The sequence below is a fragment of the Anomaloglossus baeobatrachus genome, chromosome 5, assembly GCF_048569485.1.
Source record: "Anomaloglossus baeobatrachus isolate aAnoBae1 chromosome 5, aAnoBae1.hap1, whole genome shotgun sequence".
Classification (NCBI taxonomy): domain Eukaryota; kingdom Metazoa; phylum Chordata; class Amphibia; order Anura; family Aromobatidae; genus Anomaloglossus; species Anomaloglossus baeobatrachus.
The window spans coordinates 298,069,551-298,091,880 of NC_134357.1; the positions used below are offsets into that span (position 1 = coordinate 298,069,551).

The window sequence follows — 22,330 nt, forward strand, 5'->3', positions numbered from 1 at the left end:
ATACATGGAACTTGTGAGACCATGTTCACACTGGCCATGAGACAGAGAGAAACCAAGGAAAAAATTGTGAAAACATACCCTGCTGTAACTAAATAAAAGCATAGTGCATATAAACATAGGGTACTTAGTAAACACTGTTTTTGATCAAAAAAAGCATAAAGCTATCCCACCAAACGTCAAGGTGTACCCAGTTGGGATCGTACCTACACTCTCTAATATTAAAACCTTACCATGGGTCTAAAATAGGCCTCAATGTGGCTAAGGGCTGAGAGCGACCGGGTCCCAACAGGACACACACAGTCAGGGGGATTCACAGAATGAAATGTCCAGCTCGCTGAGAAGGGGGCCACTCCCTGTTTGTACTGAATACAAAAAAACTACATAAAAACAAAAAAGTGAGCCGGAGTATGAGATGGTATACATGGAACTTGTGAGACCATGTTCACACTGGCCATGAGACATAGAGAAACCAAGGAAAAAATTGTGAAAACATACCCTGCTGTAACTAAATAAAAGCATAGTGCATATAAACATAGGGTACTTAGTAAACACTGTTTTTGATCAAAAAAAGCATAAAGCTATCCCACCAAACGTCAAGGTGTACCCAGTTGGGATAGTACCTACACTCTCTAATATTAAAACCTTACCATGGGTCTAAAATAGGCCTCAATGTGGCTAAGGGCTGAGAGCGACCGGGTCCCAACAGGACACACACAGTCAGGGGGATTCACAGAATGAAATGTCCAGCTCGCTGAGAAGGGGGCCACTCCCTGTTTGTACTGAATACAAAAAAACTACATAAAAACAAAAAAGTGAGCCGGAGTATGAGATGGTATACTTGGAACTTGTGAGACCATGTTCACACTGGCCATGAGACAAAGAGAAACCAAGGAAAAAATTGTGAAAACATACCCTGCTGTAACTAAATAAAAGCATAGTGCATATAAACATAGGGTACTTAGTAAACACTGTTTTTGATCAAAAAAAGCATAAAGCTATCCCACCAAACGTCAAGGTGTACCCAGTTGGGATAGTACCTACACTCTCTAATATTAAAACCTTACCATGGGTCTAAAATAGGCCTCAATGTGGCTAAGGGCTGAGAGCGACCGGGTCCCAACAGGACACACACAGTCAGGGGGATTCACAGAATGAAATGTCCAGCTCGCTGAGAAGGGGGCCACTCCCTGTTTGTACTGAATACAAAAAAAACTACATAAAAACAAAAAAGTGAGCCGGGGCACAAGGATAAGCACAGTACTACTTGGCACAAGGATGACTACAATACTACTGGGCACAAAAATGAGCACAATACTATAGGGCACAAGGATGAGCACAATACTACTGGGCACAAGGATGGGCACAATTCCCCATGGATGAGCACAATACTACAGGGCACAAGGATTAGCACAATACTACAGGGCACAAGTATGAGCACAATACTATAGGGCACAAGGATGAGCACAATACTACTGGGCACAAGGATAAGCACAGTACTACGTGGCACAAGGATGACTACAATACTACTGGGAACAAGGATGAGCACAATACTATAGGGCACAAGGATGAGCACAATACTACTGGGCACAAGGATGGGCACAATTCCCCATGGATGAGCACAATACTACAGGGCACAAGGATTAGCACAATACTACAGGGCACAAGTATGAGCACAATACTATAGGGCACAAGGATGAGCACAATACTACTGGGCACAAGGATAAGCACAGTACTACGTGGCACAAGGATGACTACAATACTACTGGGAACAAGGATGAGCACAATACTATAGGGCACAAGGATGAGCACAATACTACTGGGCACAAGGATGGGCACAATTCCCCATGGATGAGCACAATACTACAGGGCACAAGGATTAGCACAATACTACTGGGCACAAAAATGAGCACAATACTATAGGGCACAAGGATGAGCACAATACTACTGGGCACAAGGATGGGCACAATTCCCCATGGATGAGCACAATACTACAGGGCACAAGGATTAGCACAATACTACTGGGCACAAAAATGAGCACAATACTACTGGGCACAAGGATGGGCACAATTCCCCATGGATGAGCACAATACTACAGGGCACAAGGATGAGCACAATACTACAGGGCACAAGTATGAGCACAATACTACTGGGCACAAGGATGAGCACAATACTACTGGGCACAAGGATAAGCACAGTACTACTTGGCACAAGGATGACTACAATACTACTGGGCACAAAAATGAGCACAATACTATAGGGCACAAGGATGAGCACAATACTACTGGGCACAAGGATGGGCACAATTCCCCATGGATGAGCACAATACTACAGGGCACAAGGATTAGCACAATACTACAGGGCACAAGTATGAGCACAATACTATAGGGCACAAGGATGAGCACAATACTACTGGGCACAAGGATAAGCACAGTACTACGTGGCACAAGGATGACTACAATACTACTGGGAACAAGGATGAGCACAATACTATAGGGCACAAGGATGAGCACAATACTACTGGGCACAAGGATGACTACAATACTATAGGGCACAAGGATGAGCACAATACTATAGGGCACAAGGATGAGCACAATACTACTGGGCACAATTCCCCATGGATGAGCACAATACTACAGGGCACAAGGATTAGCACAATACTACAAGGATGAGCATATTACGACAGGGTAAACTGATGGGGACATTACTGCAGCATGGGGACATTACTACAAGATGTTAGCTAAGATTACTATATGATGCTGCTAATTGTACAACAATATTACATAAAGGTGATAAAATGTAAAAAAAAATCGAAATAAAGCATGAACTTCTTTGTCATTAAAATGCTTTTTTTATATATAAACTTAACTAAATTATTATAAATAAATTATTAGAAATGTCACTTTGTCCTGCAAGGAATGCGTCCCCTCTCAATTATTTTTTTCTATGTGCGGCCCATACACCCAGCTGAGTTTGAGACCCCTGCCTTACAATAAGCTCTGGGAACAGATTCTCTGGAAATAGATCTGCATTTGGCTCATAGATCATAACAAGTCATTTAAATATTAAGAAAATGCAGATTTCTCTGGAATAAGATATCGAATCACAGATATCAAAGTATAATTTTATTCAAATTTCTAGGACCTGCATACCTATATAGACAGCTTAGAAGGGTTGTACACTCTTGCACTATTTTTTAATTATTTTGCTGGTGGATTGCTCTTAGGCCCCTGTCACACGCACGTGTTTCCGGTACGTGTTAGGTCCGTTCCTGCACGTACCGGCGACACGGGCACACGTAGACCCATTAAAATGAATGGGTCTGCTCACACGTGCGTGTTTTGCCATGCAACGTGTGTATGTGTGGAGCATATGCGTGTCCGTGTGTTCCACACGTAGACATGTCCACGTTTTCTCCGGCATCACGGGTGTCACACGGCCCGCATACGGACCACACATATGTAGTGTGGATGCGGTCCCGTGTGACACGCGGCAGAGAAAACTCACGTGTCAGAGAAAAAAATAACAAACCTTTACTCACCTTCTCCAGCCCTCCTGTCTCTGCCGCTGCTGTCACTTGCTTCCAACCGCAGCTCATTATGCTCATTTAATATTCACTTCACTGCGGCCGGAAGCAGCAGCAGCGGGGAGTCGGCAGGGCTGGAGACCGAAGTTCAGCACCACGGACAGCGACGCCAGGGACAGGTGAGCAGAAACATCCCGTTCTCCGTGTGTTATCACGGATAACACACGGAGAACACACGTAGTGCCATAAACACGGCTCACGGAGGGGAAAACGCAAGTTTGACACGTTCGTGAATCACGTGCGTGATTTTCACGAACGTGTGAAGGGGACCTTACACTGTGTGCCGACTGTGTGTTTTTACAGAATTTTTGATGCTGCTTAATTTTGCTGTTTCAAAAATACAGCAACTTTCATTTCCAGCAACGTGGATGGGATTTATAGAAATCTCATGTCCATTGTGCTTCTTTGTTACTCAGCATAAACTGACTGTGGTGTGTGTTTCTGATCAGGAACATGTCAATTTATCTTGTGGGTACGTTGAATTTTGTGGGAAGAATTTTCTCAATGACTTGCATTAAATACGGAAAATCCAAAGGTAAAAAAACACATGTTTTTTTAGTGAGTCTCCACTGCGGAAATGCATAAAAAACGCATTTAATCTATACATAAGTATTCTAATAAAGTTCTGTCAAAGCCAAATACAAGGAAGTGTCAAAAAATGAAAAACAAACAGCTTTGTTTAAAAATATGGACAATATGGATATATCAACAAGAGACAAAAAACAGCATCAAAAACACGATAAAATGCAAGTAAAAAAATACACACAAACACATAATGAAAAAAAACACAAGTAATCTAATTTACATATTCTGCAACAACAAAAACTCACCAAAAGCTCATCATAGGAAAGTAGCCGTAAAGGCCCCGTCACACACAGAGATACTGTAAATCTGTGGTAGATCTGTGGTTGCAGTGAAATTGTGGACAATCAGTGCCAGGTTTGTGGCTGTGTACAAATGGAACAATATGTCCATGATTTCACTGCAACCACAGATCTGCCAAAGATGTATCTCTGTGTGTGACGGGGCCTTTAGGTTTACGTTCTCACAATCAATATTTGGGCCTTGTTGATTCTGCATATTTTGGACACAAAAAGGTTTCATCAAAGTGAGAGGTTTATATAGAGATTTCATGGACACCTTTATTTCTACATTGTGGAAACTGAACTGTGGTGCAATTTTGAAATCTGCCACGTCACTTTCTCTTGTAATAAACTTTTGCATTATTTGAAGATTTTCAACCACTTATTGCAGGGACTGTACTCGCACCCAGACACAGAACCGGGCTAGTTCTCGCTCCAGCCAGGCAGTGGTCCCTGGTACAGGACGGCTCGATTCCTGCTCTGTTGGCGTAGACATTTTGCCTCTCGGTGTCCAGGAACATTATGGCAGAGTCCTGGCGTCCCTGCTTCTCTTTCACTGTTACATGCCGTCACGCCCCCTCGGTTTTTGCTCAGCACTCTCTTCGATGCTGTGGCCCCCTGATAATTTCCGGTTCCGGACTGAGTTTGCAGAGGCAGGGCTTCTGTTTTCGCGCTTTTGTGGAGAAGACAGCGTTTTGGCGCCAAAAGATGGCGGAAATGGGAAACGGGATTTTTGACTTGCGGTTTCAACTTCTAAGGCGCACATCACCCAGGTAAGTGGGTCCTGCTCGAATCCTGTTCGTGACGCCAGGAATTTGAGGTGTGCCGCCCCCGTGCCAGCAGCCGAGCTACTCGGATCCGGGTTCTCAGTGGCTCGAGGGTGTCCGGAACCAGGGGTCATGCGGCCACTCAAATGAAGGGGGTTATTTACAAGGGCTTTTATAGAGTTTGTGACGTCACCTGTGGTATGTGGTAATTAGGACTACCACCACTGCAGTTGGGAGTACTCGGGGGGGATGGAATGGGGCAGCCAGATGTTAGAACCCTTCATGGGTAGGGGGGATTGGAAGGCAGGGAACTCACAGTTGGTAGTCGTGGTGCTGGATGAGGTTGGTGCTGTTTTGGAATGCCATTACACACACAGACTGTAGTTAAACCAAAAGTCCTGGAGTACCGCTGCCGCTCAGGAGGGGAGCCCGTCCAGGTGTCCGCTCCCAATGATATTGCTTTGCTGTGTTCCAGTCTAGTCCGACCTTCCGGGAGCTTCTACTCCTCAGCCCCTCACACAATGAGGGCTGCTGCTTCGCTGTCCTGGGAGCTCCAACTCCCCAGCTTTCTCTCCCCGTGAGAGCTACTACTTCACTCCACTCTCCTTGCTCCCCTGAAGCCGACTGCCCTGTCAGCTCCCACCAGTCTGCCTGACTCTTAGGTGGGCGGACCTTTCTCCACTAGACTTACCCAATGGTGTGTGTGTGACTGGGATTTGCATGCTGATGTTAGCAATATCATTAGGTGGCACCTGGAACCAAGGAGGGTGGGTTCTGCACTATAAGGACAGAAGTGCATTTCCCTATGACACCCTGACTAGTGCAGGGGCATCACATTCCCCCTTGGTTAAACGTAGCTCATCCCCAAGCTACAGGACATATCAGGTTTTATTTAAAATGGCTCCTGTAAGGAGGAAAAAGAGATAACATGTTGTAAACAGTTTTCCATCCCTCACAGGGGAGGCACATTTCTTAAACGTTGCAAAAGAAGAAAAAACTCACAGTCCACATCCCATTGTCCCGGATCCCTTTAACCCGCCACCCAAACAAACCTGACCCGCTGCATACCTACTTGGGTTCGTGACAGGGTTAAAGTCCCGACCTTAAAGGGGGACTCTAGCAGATAACACTTAGCAATCGCTGCCGTGGCAGCCTCCTCCTGCAGGTTTCCTTCCCACAACCCGCCAACCCAACCACCCGGATCCCCAGTGCCACCTTCACTGACGGTGCTGCAATGTCCAGAGTTCCCTGTGGTCGTCTATGGCAACGGGTGCAGCTGCCTTCACTCTTTCAGACTCTAACAGGGTAACCTTGTAACCGTTACCTACTGCACCATCCTCCACCAAGAGTCTCGGGTACCACCTCCTTGTGGCACACCGCTCCGGACCCTGATGGCCTTTTCATCTTTAACAGGCAGGGTGAAGAGGTTCAACAAGAATGGCGCTTCTTTAACTTTAACGTTCCTGCCACCCTCCCCCTGGGATCCAGATGGCCTCCTCCATGGAACACGAGGACGTTCAACAAGGGTGACAGTCCAAGCAGTCATTCATTTTTTTTCTTCAAACCTTTAACTAACTTGCGGGTAGCTATCCATGTTCAGCTACCACTGCTGCATAGGGTCTTGAGGCTCACTCAGCCCTTTAGGGCCAGCATTCCAGGAACAACTGCAGCACATGCCGGGAGTCGGGCTCACAAGAGGGAATGGAGGCGGTGTGGTCGGCGGTGCCGCAGCTTCAGGGAGCCAGGCTGGCTGGTGCTCCACAATCAGATTGAAGATGGGTTCCGGCTCCGAGCAGGTCAGTGAGGTTAAAGGGGTCTGCGTTCCCATCTCCCGAAGCTGCTCTGCGTGTACGGCCTGGTTCTCATGGGCCCACACCATTGCCACCATTTTCCGTACCTCCGCTTTCCAGTCCACCACTTCTTGCATGTACTATACTCGCAACCGGACACAGAACCGGGCTAGTTCTCGCTCCAGCCAGGCAGCGGTCCCTGGTAAAGGACGGCTCGATTCCTGCTCTGCTGGTGCAGACATTTTGCCTCTCGGTGTCCAAGAACATTATGGCAGAGTCCTGGCGTCCCTGCTTCTCTTCTGCTGCTACATGCCGTCACGCCCCCTCGGTTTTCGCTCAGCACTCTCTTCGATGCTGTGGCCCTCTGGGAATTTCCGGTTCCGGGCTGACTCTCAGGACGAGGGGCGGGGCTTCTGCTTCGTGCGCTTTTGTGGAGAAGACGGCGTTTTGGCGCCAAAAGATGGTGGAAATGGCGGGAAACGGGATTTTTGACTCGCGGTTTCAACTACTAAGGCGCACGTCACCCAGGTAAGTGGGTCCTGCCCGAATCCTGTTCGTGACGCCAGGAATTTGAGGTGTGCTGCCCCTGTGCCAGCAGCTGAGCTGCTCGGATCCGGGTTCTCAGTGGCTCGAGGGTCTCCGGACCCAGGGGTCGTGCAGCCACTCAAATGAAGGGGGTTATTTACAAGGGCTTTTATAGAGTTCATAACACCACCCATGCTATGTGGTAATTAGGAGTACCACCACTGCAGTTGGGAGTACCCAGGGGGATGGAATGGGGCAACCAGATGTTAGAACCCTTCACGGGTAGGGGGGAATGCCCCAGGACTCAGTGTGGGGTATGCCGTGGGATGTAGGTTTGGGAGGTTGGAAGGCAGGGAACAGGGAACTCACGGTTGGTAGTCGTGGTGAGGGATGAGGTTGGTGCTGTTTTGGAAGGCCATTACACACACAGACTGTAGTTAAACCAAAAGTCCTGGAGTACCGCTACCGCTCAGGAGGGGAGCCTGTCCAGGTGTCCGCTCCCAATGATATTGCTTTGCTGTGTTCCAGTCTAGTCCGACCTTCCGGGAGCTTCTACTCCTCAGCCCCTCACATAATGAGGGCTGCTGCTTCACTGTCCTGGGAGCTCCAACTCCCCAGCTTTCTCTCCCCCTGAGATTAGTCTGTGAGGTGTGATGTACCAGACTGTCTCTGGTGAAAGTTGTATTTAGCGGTGCTTTTTGGTTGGTGCGATTGTGGTGTGTACCTCTGTTGTTTTGTACTTCCTTCCTGCTCTTTTTTTCCTCCTAAATCTCTTATTGTCTTATCGTGTGTGTGTGTGTGTGTGTGTGTGTGTGTGTGTGTGTGCTGTGTGACAGTTTTGTTTTTTCCCTTGTCTGTCTTTTCCTGTGGTTTCAACACACTCCTGTCCCATACCTCCCTAGGGAGGGGGAATTAGATCAGGACTGGTCATAAGCAAGGCCAGGAAGGAGACTCAGGCATCTCCACTATTAGGAGTATCCCAGTTGCCCGCTATCCCAAAGTCATCATGACAATATCAAAAAAATACAAAAAATGCAGCTGAAAAAAACATGATAAAAACATGGAAAAAGAAACACACTCAAAAACACAATGGAAAAAATACAAGTAACTAAATTTAACAAATAGTAACAGAAATTCTGCAGAAAATCTTATATCAAAAACTCTACAAATATTAATTGTGCTAACTTAGCCTCAAAGATGAATGCTGCACCCAACCATATTTCATTGGCTCTATGTCAGATTGTCTAAGATATCAGAATGGGCAGACACTTGGCAAATGAGATTTAATGTGGATAAATGTAAAGTAATGCACCTAGGACGGAGTAATCCTATAGCTGCATATACATTCAATGGAAGTAAACTCAGGACTACAGAACAGGAGAAGGACTTGGGTATTCTCATTACAAATAAGCTGAGCAGCTTCACTCAATGTCAGGCAGCAGCTGTTAAAGCAAACAAGATTCTAGGGTGTATAAAAAGAGAGATTAGATCCTGTGATCCCAACGTATTGTTACCCCTCTATAAATCACTTGTGAGGCCACATCTGGAATATGGGATCCACTTTTGGGCTCCACATTTTAAAAAGGACATTGAGAAGTTAGAGTCAGTTCAAAGGCGGGCAACTAGACTACTATAAGGAATGGAAGGCCTCCCATATGATCACCGGTTGAAAAAGGTGAATCTGTTTAGCTTAGAAAAAAGACGTCTCAGAGGAGATCTCATTTATATGTATAAATACATGTGTTCTCAATATAAAGGACTGGCACATGACTTATTCCTTCCAAAGACAATACAAAGGTCCAGTGGGTATACACTGCGAGTGGAAGAAAAGTGATTCCGGTAGCTAAATAGGAAAGGGTTCTTTACAGTTAGAGCGGTCAGACTGTGGAATACCCTACTACAAGAAGTAGTAATGGCAGATACTATAACAGCCTTTGAAAAAGGAGATGGATGATTTCCTCAGTACACACAACATTGTTGGTTATAAGTAACTTAGGGACAAAATATATAATTGGAGGAAGGTTGAACTAGATGGACCTAGGTGTTTTTTCAGCCTATGTAACTATGTCCTTAGGATGGTCTGTCATGGACATTTTCAGGGAATCAGTATGAAAGTCAATTTCCATGTAGCATTGTCTAGGTGGCTACAAAACAGAGGTTTAATTTCAGACTTTCTACTCAAAATAAATGTGGCAGCCACACATGAGCAATTAGATGGGAGTCCTCGCTTTACCCGACTTTCTTACTTTATGACTATGAATGTGTGTTAATAAAAAGTGTTGTTAACATTCATAATCTCACGCAAGCATGATTGCAATTGAATCAAGACAGTAATTACAGGTAATCATGCAAAAATACAGACACAATGGTATAATATATAATTGTAGCGGGCTGATAAGTACATGGTCTATGCTTTTTATGAGTATTAGTAATAACGTGCCTAATAACATACTTAACAAAACGTCATGCCCATGCTGTATATTTATACACACCATATATTTAAGGGTCTATGAAGAAGTGGAATTACAGATGATAGGGGAGGTTTACCAAGAGTGGAGCATTGCTATATGGTATGTACCTAAATCTTTCAGGATACCTTATACTGTATCCTTATCATTATTATTACCCTAGATGACAAAGAAAGAACTTTCATGCAAGTGAATGGAGAGAGCCATGGATGCCTGGCCACCTCTCCGGTCACATAAGTCCTGGCACCGGTGGGACTCGGGGATCGGGAGATAAAGTCAACTAGAAAAAAAGTCAGCACACCGCCCTCTAGGATCAGGAGACACTTATTCCGGAGAGAGGTGTGGGACCTGCCTCTATCTGAAATTTATGGGATATCCTGAGGATATGTTATAAAATTCTGTCATGAGACATCTTAATTAAGATGCAAGTAACTATAGGTTTCTTTTGAAACATAAATCTAATAATGACTAAAAAATAAGATCTACACTAACGCATTTCAGCATAGCTTCATCAGCTCTTGGGCATGACTTTGGGGAAGATAAAATGTGTGTCTTTAGTCAATGAAATGCTAAATGTGAATAAAGCCTAATGCTAAGCCAAGATTATATTTGATATTCATATTGACCTTAACATTTGTCATTGAGGATACATTTGCATGTGTTTGGGTATGTGTTTTCTGCAATTGCTTACTACTAATTGCATCAATTGTCAAAGTCATGGCAATTAGCCATAAACCACGTATGGTGTTCCCTCAATGGCTAGAGGCAAGAAACACAGCAGCGAGGGCACAATTAAATTTTAACAAATTGCCTTTATCCTCTGCCTTGTAAAATTCTGCAATAAATCTGCCATGTATAGAGTGTTCTGTGGGCTTGAAATTCTCAGTGAAGAAAAAACAAAAAAGCTAGCACTAAATGTGCACTACAGCACTAAAAATTACAACTGTACTTATTATAAATATGAGATTTTTGGCAAAAAATTGCAATTTCTTGAGCCACCCCGCCACTTCACGGCAAATCTCTGTTGGGGCAGTCCTAACACTAAAATATTTTTATAAAATGTGCCAAACGGCCTCACATATGAATAGTAGAACTGCTCTTAGCAGCACTCACCTGGTCTATTTCAAACCCGTACCCATGACTGAGTCATGGCTGTGGGCGGGACAGGTCCAAGCAAATGCTGCATAAAGTAAATAGCCTGTGGACAAAGCCTGATGACTGAATGTGAACAGTCACCAATCGCCAAAATCTAGACAGGTGGAATACATCCCAGCACTCACCTGGTCTATTTCAATCCCGTACCCATGACTGAATCATGCCAAAAATCTCAAAATTTTTAGAATAAGTACAGTTTGGAATTTTTAGTGCTGAAGTGCACATGTAGTGCTGGCTTTTTGTTTTTTCTTCATTACAATTCTCAGTGTTTGTGTGAACGAAGTATCAGATACAAACAGACTTAAGTTTTGAGACAGACAAAAATTTTGGCTTTCACAAAGTTTGCTTCTCCAGTGTTTTTTGATCTTTTAGTCAGATGTTTCTATGGTTACTGAAGGAAAATTATAAGCATTTCATACTTTCATTGACAAATATATCAAGTTTATGCAAAGACTCAATAATTACAGTCTGGGCCCTTATTATTCAAGACTTCTGCAATTCTCCCTGGCATGCTGTATATCAGCTTCTGGACCAAATCCTGACTGATGGCAACACATTCTTGACTAATCAGTGCTTGGAGTTTATCACAAGGTCTGTATTTTTGTTTGTCCACCTGCTTTTGTAGGATTGTTCACGAGTTTTAAAAGGAATTGAGAACCATGCAGTTTCTAGCCATGGACCCTATGTCATTATACTGTTCACAGAGCCACAGTTATAATTTGTTCCTTGTGATGTACCGCCCCGTGTCAGTGGCCGAGCCGCTCGGATCCGGAACCGCAGTGGCTCGGGGGGTGTCCGGACCCGGAGGGGGGGTCGTGCGAACACTCGAATTAAAAGGGGGGATATGTACAGGGGGTTTGAAGTTTGTGACGCCACCCACGGTCCGTGGTACGATGGAGTACCACCGCTGCTGTTGGGAGCGCCCGGTGGCGGTGGTATGGCAGCAAGGTGTTTAACCCCTCCGTGGGTAGGGAGTTGGCCCTGGGGCCCGGTGATGGTAGTGAAGGGGGTGCCGTTGGGGAGGAAAGGGTTTTTCTGCGTACTCACTTAGTCCAAGAATACTGACACCGACAACTTGTAAACCAGAATTCTGAGCACCGCTGCAGCAGGGAGGGAGCATGCGTGGATCCGTGCCCCTTGATGTTGCTTGTTAGCCTGTGACCTTTTCCGTGGCACTTTCTTCACTATTTGAACTCTGTAGTGTGGAACTAGTTGGGTCCCGCTCACCCATATGGCTAACGGAGTGAGCTTGCTCTCAGGGTTCATGCTTGGGATTTTATGGACTATGTATTGGGAAAGTCCTATCCCCTCGTTGCGCTAGTACCCCGATTTTGGAGCGGGTGGAGGATGAATCTTGAAGACTTCACCCTTGTCGGGTAAATTACCAGGATGCGTGAAGCTACTTCCCGGCCTAGGGTCCACGTACCCCGTCGTGTCCTGGCCCCTGCCCGGAGATGGCTCAAGTCTGCCGGCTGCCCTCCTTGGCAGATCCGTGCCCCTTGACACGATCCCCTGAGACCGGGGTTCCAGCTCCTACCAGGCCCAGACCAACGTCTGCCACCTAGTTGCGGTCCTGCTTGTTATGTCTGCCGGTCCACAGCCACAAATCCAGAGGACCACCAGACATAACAAGCTGGACTACACCCCACATATCTGATACCTTTTGAATCACTTCCAGTGCAATCCTGCACTCATATCTTAGCTGGCTATTTTTCAAACAGTCAAGTGACCACACTAAAGAGACTTAACAGATCTCCACATGATCCTGTTATGCATTATTACATGCAAATTAGCGCTTAATTGTGACCAAGGTCCAGGAGGACCGAAATGTCAAAAAAGAATCTCAGTTATCGCTGCTGTAAATAAACTATTTGTTAATCTTGCATGAAAAAAATACTGTCTTTTGCAACTTTTTGCTAAATAGGGAGTGTGCAGTGTTATACTTATATATTTATATTCCAGGGATTCTCATGTCCCTATGGCGCCCCTGACTTGGTCAGGTGCCACTGAGTACTGCACCCATGCTAAGTCAGTACAACACAGGTAATCCCAGAGGCTGACTAGGGTGTGGACACACGGAACACTAGTAACCAGAGCACACACACAGCTAGAGGGGACCCCTGAGCAGACTCAGGGAGGGGGTGTAGCCTTCGCCTCCCAGCTAGTGGTGGGTGGTGTCACTGGAAACAAGGGAGTTGTGCAGAGGCAGCCGAAGGAGCAGGAGGTGTAGTCTCGTGTCTGGAGCAGGGCCCTGCCAGACACTGCACCGTTTGTGGATGCTGGCGGGGGAGAAGGGCTACTGTTCAGTGCTGCATGAAATCCACCTGACGCAGAGGTGGCTGAGTAAGGGGACTGTCAGTAAACCCAGCCCGCATGGGGAAACAGGTCCCCAGAGCAGGGGCCCATTCAGTTGGCCTGCCAAACCTGCTGGTGAGGGCACTTTATGCGCCTCACCAACCTGCACCGAGTCCGCAGCTACAGCAGCAACGAGAGGCCCATAAGTGACAGAAGGCAAGCAGCCAGAATTACTTGGTCCACGATGCCCGCAAATGGGCCAGAAAGGAGAGAACGGTGTATGCGACTTCCCTGTGTGATCCAGCAAAACTTCAGGTCGGGGTCACCTCAAAACAAGAAGGGCTAGGAAGGCGAGTCAGCAGTCACCCCTACATCAGCCGAAGGGATATCTGGTTCCACCTGGTCCACCATATCATCGCCCGGGTTAACTCACCCCTGCCACCTGAAAGTGAGTAAAAACCGTGAAAGACATTGCTGTTTTGTGTGTGAGTTCTTCTGCGACCTGTGGTACTACACACTTACACCGGGCCCTGGGGCCAGCCTCACTCTCGGGCGGCTACAACATCTGACTGCATCTAACATCAGCCCCAGATGTTCCCCTAAACTGCAGTGGCGGTCACCCCCTGACCGCAAATACCGAGAGTGGCGTCACGAATTCCCCATTGAAGTTAACCTACCTGTGACCAGAAGATTTCCAAGTCCGTGGAGACCCTGCGGCGACCTGCACCTGAAGGTAATGCGGGGCTCCACATCCCCACACTAGCACCTCTAAAAAAACATACAAAATTAGAGTGAGTGCACAACTATATGTATATTCTGATCATTTACCTAGTATTTACAGGGAGCCCTGCTCCTGACCTCCTCTCTCCTGCTCCTCACACCTCTCACTCTCCCCTACCAACCCCGCAAGTGGGTGGCCCTATTCCCTTCAGGCCCCCCCAATGGTGTGTCTGGTGGGTGTGGCGCTGAGTGAAATGAGCCGCACACATGAATGGTCTCAGGATGCTTTGCTGTTAGCATGAACACAGGACTTATATTACCAAACACATTTTCTTCTACGTACAATGATTCTACCACATGTTACAAATTTTTCGAAGGGGGCTTAATCAGAAAAAATTATTTTACCCCAGTCCAATCCCCTATACATTCCTGCAGAATGTCAATCTGTCCTTGAAGTTTTGTGTTGTGACTTTATAATCTACAGTTGAAACTTTACATACACTTTCTAAAAAGACACATCTGCATGGTTTTCTCACTATCTGACATGAAATCAAAATAAACATTTTCCGTTTTAGGACAATTAGTTTTACCAAAATTATTTAGATTTGCCAAATGCCAAATAATGAGAGAGTGAGAATTTCTTTGAAAGCATTTTTATTACTTTCTGCAAAGTCAAAAGTTTACATACACTAAGGGGTACTTTGCACGCTGCGACATCGCTAGCTGATTGTAGCGATGCCGAGCGCGATAGTCCCCGCCCCCGTCGCAGGTGCGATATCTTGTCATAGCTGCCGTAGCGAACATTATCGCTATGGCAGCTTCACACGCACTTACCTGCCCTGCGATATCGCTCTGGCCGGCGACCCGCCTCCTTCCTAAGGGGGCGGGTCGTGCGGCGTTATAGCGACATCACACAGCAGGCAGCCAATAGAAGCGGCGGGGCAGAGATAAGCTGGACGTAAACATCCCACCCACCTTCTTCCTTCCGCATTGCAGGCGGGACACAGGTAAGGAGATGTTCCTCGCTCCTGCGGCTTCATACACAGCGATGTGTGCTGCCGCAGGAACGAGGAACAACATCGTACCTGTCGCTGCAGCGAAATTATGGATATGACCGACACTACACAGATCACCGATTTTCGACGCTTTTGCGATTGTTTATTGGTGCTTCTAGGCTTTACATGTTGCGACGTCATTACCGGCGCCGGATGTGCGTCACTTTCCATTTGACCCCGACGAGATCGCAGTAGCGATGTCGCAACGTGCAAAGTACCCCTAAGAGTACTATGCCTTTAAACAATATGGGACAGACCATATGATGATGTCATGTCTTTGGAAGCTTCAAATAGGTTTATTGGCAACACCTGAGTTAATTAGAGACACACCTGTGGATGTATTTTAATGCTCACCTGAAACACACTGGTTCTTTGTGTAGCATCATGGGAAAGTCAAAAGAAATCAGCTAAGATCTCAGGAAGAGAATTGTGGACTTGCACAAGTCTGCTTCATCCTTGGGTGTAATTTACAGATAACTAAAGGTGCCTCGATCATCTGTACAAACAATTATACGCAAGTACAAACAAGATTATAATGTCTAGCCATCATACCGCTCAGGAAGTACCTGAGATAAACGTGCTTTGGTCAGACATGTGCATATCAACCCAAGAAGAAAAGCAAAAGACCTTGTGAAGATGCTGGTGGAAGCTTGTAAGGTTTTGTCATTATCCACAATGAAACGAGTACTGTATCAACAAGGGCTGAAAGTCCACTGTGCCAGGAAGAAGTCATTACTTAAAATAAACATAAAAAAGCCAGATCAATGGTTGCAAAAGCACACAGGAACAAAGACCTTAATTTTTGGAGACATGTCGTGTGGTCCGATGAAACAAAAATGTAACTGTTTGGTCATAATGAGCATCGTTACATTTGGAGGAAAAAGGGAGAAGCTTTGTAGACTAAGAACATAATCCCAACTGTGAAACACGGGGGTGGCAGCATCATGTTGTGGGGTTGTTTTGCTGCAGGAGGGACTGATGCACTTCACAAAATAGATGACAACATGAGAAAAGAAGATTATGTGGCAATACTGAGGTAACATTTCAAGACATCAGCCAGGATCTTAAAGCTTGGGCGGAAATGGCTTTGCGCATGATCCGGAGTCCTCAGCACGTCCGGTCATGAGCACTGTACCTCACTGAAGCCGGGAAGATTACACCCAGTATCAGTTTAGTGTGCATGATCAGAAGTCCCAGGTACTGAGGATCATGCGCAGAGCGCATCTATCATCCGCCGGCCACCATGAAAAGTGAGGTATATGCGCATCGCTAAGCATTCATTAGCATGTTAGTACGCCCACAGGTGCATGTTAGCATGCTATGGGGGCCAACTAGCTAAGGGAAAAACACCCTTGAGACTAGTCCCCTCACTCATTAGCATACGGTAAAAGATCTTTAGAAATACTTTTTGTAAATATCTCTTTATCTATGCTAGTATATACAGGGACGGTTAGGCAGGGATTAGCAATATGCACCCAGAACTGTTCGTGGTTCTGGGTGCATATTGCACCTGACAGATTCCCTTTCAGAGCAATGGTACCAAATACTAATGAAATGTATGTAAATATTTTACTTTGCCAAAAGTATTAAAAAACATTCTCTCTCATTATTCTGGCATTAGGCAACTATAAATAATTTTGGTTCCTAATTGACCTAGAAGGGAAAGGTTTATTCTAAGTTCATGTCAGATAGTGAGAAAAACATGCATATGTGTCTTTTTAGATAGTGTATGTAAACTTCTGGTTTCAACTGTATATTTCACATCAATCTAGGAGTAGATTCTGTATAAGTTCTTATGCAGCGTGTGAATGATTACACACTGAAAATCAGACACAAAATCTGCATCAAGTCTCTGAGCAGTGTCAAATACAAGTGCATCTCTATAAATTAGAATATCTTCAAAAAGTTAATTTATTTCGGTAATTCAATACAAAAAGGAAACATATATTATATAGTCATTACAAACAGAGTGATCTATTTCAAGTGTTTATTTCTGTTAATGTTGATGATTATGGCTAACAGCCAATAAAAACCCAAAAGACAATATCTCAAAAAATTAGAATAATTACAACAAAACATCTGCAAAGGCTTCCTAAGCATTGGAAATGGTCTGGTTTAGTAGGCTATTCAGTCTTGGGGAAGACTGCAGACTTGACAAATGTACAGAAAACAGTCACTGACACACTTCACAAGGAGGGTAAGCCACAAAAGGTCATTGCTAAAGAAGCTAACTGTTCACAGAGTGCTGTATTCAATCACAGAAAGTTGAGTGGAAGGAAAAAGTGTGGTAGCAAAAGGTGCACAATCAACTGGGACAACCGCTGTCTTTGATAGGATTGGTAAGAAAAGACCATTCAAAAATTTGGGGACAGATTCTCAAGAAGTGGAGTTGTGGCACCCTGGACTAGCCAGGTCGTCACAGGTAAGACACACACACACCCCCACCCCCCAGACAGTAACATTAGTCACACAAAAATCCTTGTTGCCTCCCTCCAGGGTCTGATGTCCACACCAGGTGGGGCGGAGCCTGTCGGTTGGCCCCGCCCACTGAGGAGTTCACAGGCCTGGAGGCGGGAAAGGCAGGCAGATGAGTTTAGGAGGTTGAAGTGGAGAGAACTGCAAGTGTCTGGGTGTGTGGCCCAGGCACTGACAGCAAGGTTGGCAGACGGTGGTGGCCATCTGCAGGAGTGGTGGATCAACGCGGAACCGTAGGACCGGGGTCGGGCGGTGGCCCGCCGGTACCGAACCGGGGAGCGAAGTGAAGCCAGCACACTCAGGCAGGGCCTTCGGACCCTGACCAGGCTTGGAGCCGCCGACAAAGGTCAAATCCAATAGTGACCGGAACCCTAGGGGTTTCCTAACAACCAAAGACCCGTTAGAAGGCAACCGTCCGCACCGTGAGGATATACAGCTACTGCCACAAGCTAGAGATCCAAGGGCCAGCGCCTGCGGGCAAAACGGGCTCCTCCGGCATCCATACACCGGGGAGCAGGCTACTGTTGGGAAGCCATCAGAGTCAACACGGTACACATAGGTGCAGGGAAAGACAGCCACCATCAGCTGTCCGGGGAGAGACACTGCAGCCAGCTGCGGGACCCGTCCATCCAGCCGTTTGGTTTACCGGAGACTTTGTGACTTTCTGTCTGAGTACCACCGTGCCATCCGGCGCCGCGCTGTCCCTGCAACCCTGCACCTCACTAACCTTGCCTCCCCGTTACACCACCGGGCCCCGGGACAACCAACCCCTTCCCACGGAGGGGTAAAACAACATCCCAGCTGCTCCCTACCATCGCTCCCGGGATCCCCGTTACCAGCAGCGTTGGTGCCCATCTTCACCACAACCCGTGGGTGGCGTCACTGACTAAATCCCCAAACAAACCACCCCCTTTTCACTCACGGGCGAGGAGCGCCGCTCGAGTCCCCGGATCCGGCCCACCGCTCGAGCCACCGAGCAGCAGTAGCAGCGCCGGACCCGAGCGTTAGCGAGCGCAGCGCCCCGCCGCCCGCGACAGAGTCAGTGCTTCAAGAGCCACCACACACAGACGTATCCAGGATATGGGCTACAGCTGTCGCATTCCACTGTCAAGTGTCAAGCCACTCATGACCAATAGACAATGCCAGAAGCATCTTACCTGGGCCAAGGAGAAAAAGAACTGGACTGTTGCTCAGTGGTCCAAGGTGTTGTTTTAAGATGAAAGTAAATTTTGCATTTCATTTGTAAATCAAGGTCCAGAGTCTGTAGGAAGAATGGAGAGGCCACAATCCAAGCTGATTCAGGTCTACTGTGAAGTTTCCACAATCAGTGATAGTTTGGGGAGCCATGTCATCTGCTGGTGTAGGTACACTGTGTCTTATCAAGACCAAAGTCAGTGTAGCCATCAACCAGTAAATTTTAGAGCACTTCATGTTTCCCTCTAGCGACAAGCTTTTTCAAGATGGAAATTTTGTTTTCCAGCAGGACTTGGCACCTGTCCACACTGCCAGAGTACCAATACCTGGTTTAATAACCACAGTATCACTGTGCTTGATTGGCCAGCAAACTCGCCAAACCTAAACCCCATAGAGAATCTATAAATTGTCAAGAGGAAGATGAGAGACACCAGACCCAACAATGCAGATGAGCTGAAGACTGCTATCAAAGCAACCTGGGCTTCCATAACACCTCAGCAGTGCCACAGGCTGATCACCTCCATGCCACACCGCATTGATGCAGTAATTCATATCAAAAGGAGCCCCGACCAAGTATTGAGTGCATTTACTGTACAGACTTTTTCAGGAGGCCACATTTCTGAGTTTAAAATCATGTTTTAGGTTGGTCTTATATAATATTTTAATTTTCTGAGATAATTACTTTTGGGTTTTCATTGGCTGTAAGCCATAATCCTCACCATTAACAGAAATAAACACTTGAAATAGATCACTCTTTTTGTAATGACTCTACAGTATGTAATATATGTGTTTCCCTTTTTGTATTGAATTACTGAAGTAAATTAACTTTTAGATGATATTCTAATGTATTGAGATGCACTTGTAGGTTTAGGCATTCCTTCTGGAAACCAGGATTAAACCTCCCCAATGTGATCTTGTGATATGCATCTATAAATATCAGCGCATCATTTTACTTCATCTCTCCTATAAGCAGTACCCTGTACTTTAATATCTTTCTATGATTTAATTAGTTTAGGGTGAGTCAGGACAAGCCCTAATACATATTTTGGCTGCCAAGGTGTATTAACAAGACAAGCAGAAACCGCCTTTCATTATTGAGCAATTCATCTTTTCTTAAGCACTCGATACACTTTTCCTTTAGCTAACACCAGCCAAAAATATACAATTCATCATAGATTTACTTCTTTGTTGGTTTACTTGTGGAGCAAGCTTATATTTTGATGAGTTATTTAGAAAATCCGGCTTTCTGAATACCACAGCGCTGACCCAATTGACCTCATCGGTGAGTAGCGAACAAAGAAAACAAATGATGAAATTCCATTTCTGACACTTTTGGTTATCTTGTATTTTTCTGCCACGATCATGGGGAAAATTCTGTATTGCGGCAGCACAATTAATGAGTTTTCATGAAATATCACTCACACGTTGAGTAGAATATTTGCTGTGTAAATTGTAAATTCTACAAAAGTAACAATGGATTTCATATTTTTGCAAAAAGTGAAAACTGTTCAAAGTGATGCAGCATTTCTGCAACAAAATCTGGAGTGTTTTTCATTCAGATTTTCTTCTACAGAAATCACATAGCAGATAAAGCACATGGGGGACTGACCCAAAACCTTATTCACACTCAATTAATTTGTATTTTTCCTCTTTTTTTTATCCAAAATTAGTAGTGAAAGCAAAAAAAAGTGAAGAACATCTGATTCTATTTTGTGTGTCAAAAAGATGGTTTTAACTGATCAAAAGCTAGATTTAAAGGAATTGTCCATCTAGAGGAAAAAAAGAACTCTAGATATGTTAAAAGGAAATCTATCTTTTATTAAATTTATTCATAAATCAGATTCATGCTGCCCAAATCACGGACAGAAGGAATCAGAGCCTGGCTACATAATGGCAGCCAGGTATAGTTTTCTCTGGAACCCTTCATGTGTCATAAATAACATAGTTTGAAGATCCGACCCGGTACTATAGAGAGAAAATGGACTAGTCAGATGCTGCCCTCACCCGTCTTCTCCCCGCACTGTTCTATTGATTAGCAGTAGTGATGAGCGAGCACTACCATGCTCGGATGCTTAGTACTCATAAGGAACAGTCGGATGCTCGGATGGGTGCGACTTGTGTACCTAGTATAATAGAAGTCAATGGGGAACTTGAGCATTTTCTGGAAGATCTTTCCATTGACTTCCATTATACTTTGTACACGGGTCAAGCCTGTCTGAGCATCCAACTGCTCGTTACGAGTACCGTGCACCCGAGCAAGGTAGTTCTTGCTCATCACTAATTACTAGGTTTCTTCCCTGTGTGTACATTGATAGAAAGCTTCCAAATCAACTAGAATAGCGAGGAGAGAAGGTAACTGGTGCTAGCACTGGACTAGTCCTGTGTATTCCAATGGTTCCTGGACGACTCTTCAAACTATGTTGTGCCTGAAATGCTGGAATGGTTCAGAGAAAAATATACCTGGCTGCAATGGTGTTGTATAATTCAAGCTGCCCGTGGTTTCGGCAGCATGAATCTAATGAGAGGATCCCTATTAAATTGGATTATACAGTTTACTAATATACTCCAATGATCAAAGCTCCACCAGAGCCAATTCGAGGTCCTGAAGCTCCAGCTTCACATTTGCTTTAACACAGCAGAGAGCTTCCTCCCTCTCATTATTTTAACGATCTATATAAAGGGGTTGACTGACTTTACTAGTGAATAGAGTTCTGACTTGCTTACTAGCAATGATATGATATGCAGATGCTTGATGTATGTTGTATAATGGATTTTAAATTTTCATGGTTATTAATCTTTTTTTAGACATGGAACTTAAAGAATCAAGCCAGCATACCACCAATGAAGGATTCACTATAAACTATGAGCATTCGTGGCTCCACCGACATTGTGTATCTATACCAATTCATCATCAGCGAGCACGATTATCTGGGCGACTTTTCTCCGGACTCCTGGCTATGAACGTGATATTCCTGGGTGCTGCACTGATCAGTAGTATGATTATCAGCTCAATGCCTCCTCAGAACTCTTACATCTTTCTGTCAGTCCTTATGCTCTCCAGCTCAGCCTGGGAAATCTACTATATATTGTGGACACGCAGACAAATACATGCAACAGTTCTTCAAGACCACCATGCTGGTGCACTATGGCTGAGAGGTCAGTAAAAGTGGATGCATAGAATTGGCTGATATCTATACTGGTGTTTTGTAAGCCACCTAGGTGCAGTTTTGTCAAGTCTACCAATTAGCTTATAGTAAATTCAATTTGCAACATTCATACCTATGTATTTATAGTCAGTATCAGGTCCATTAAACATCTTTTGGCCAAAGTGATGATCTATTTCCTCACAACACTGTAATGGAGAAACTCAATTGTTCTCTTATAGACAATTTTCTGTCGGGCTGTGGAACATGTCCCCTGGTGGGATGTAATCTGTCTCT

General features: G+C 45.3%; 1 protein-coding gene across 2 annotated transcripts in view; it reads left to right on the forward strand.

Annotated features, from left to right (window-relative positions):
- LOC142311318 (proton channel OTOP3-like) overlaps window positions 1–22,330 on the forward strand; it is a 99,381-nt gene that overhangs the window by 6,028 nt on the left and 71,023 nt on the right. The window contains exons 1-2 of one of the 2 annotated variants that reach the window (XM_075349629.1): window positions 19,998–20,172; window positions 21,696–22,046. In XM_075349629.1, the coding sequence (XP_075205744.1) occupies window positions 21,698–22,046 (349 nt within the window). In that variant the 5' untranslated portion in view covers window positions 19,998–20,172; window positions 21,696–21,697. Of the gene's footprint in view, window positions 1–19,997; window positions 20,173–21,695; window positions 22,047–22,330 lie in introns of those variants that run through there. The other variant, XM_075349630.1, reaches the window with a different exon arrangement.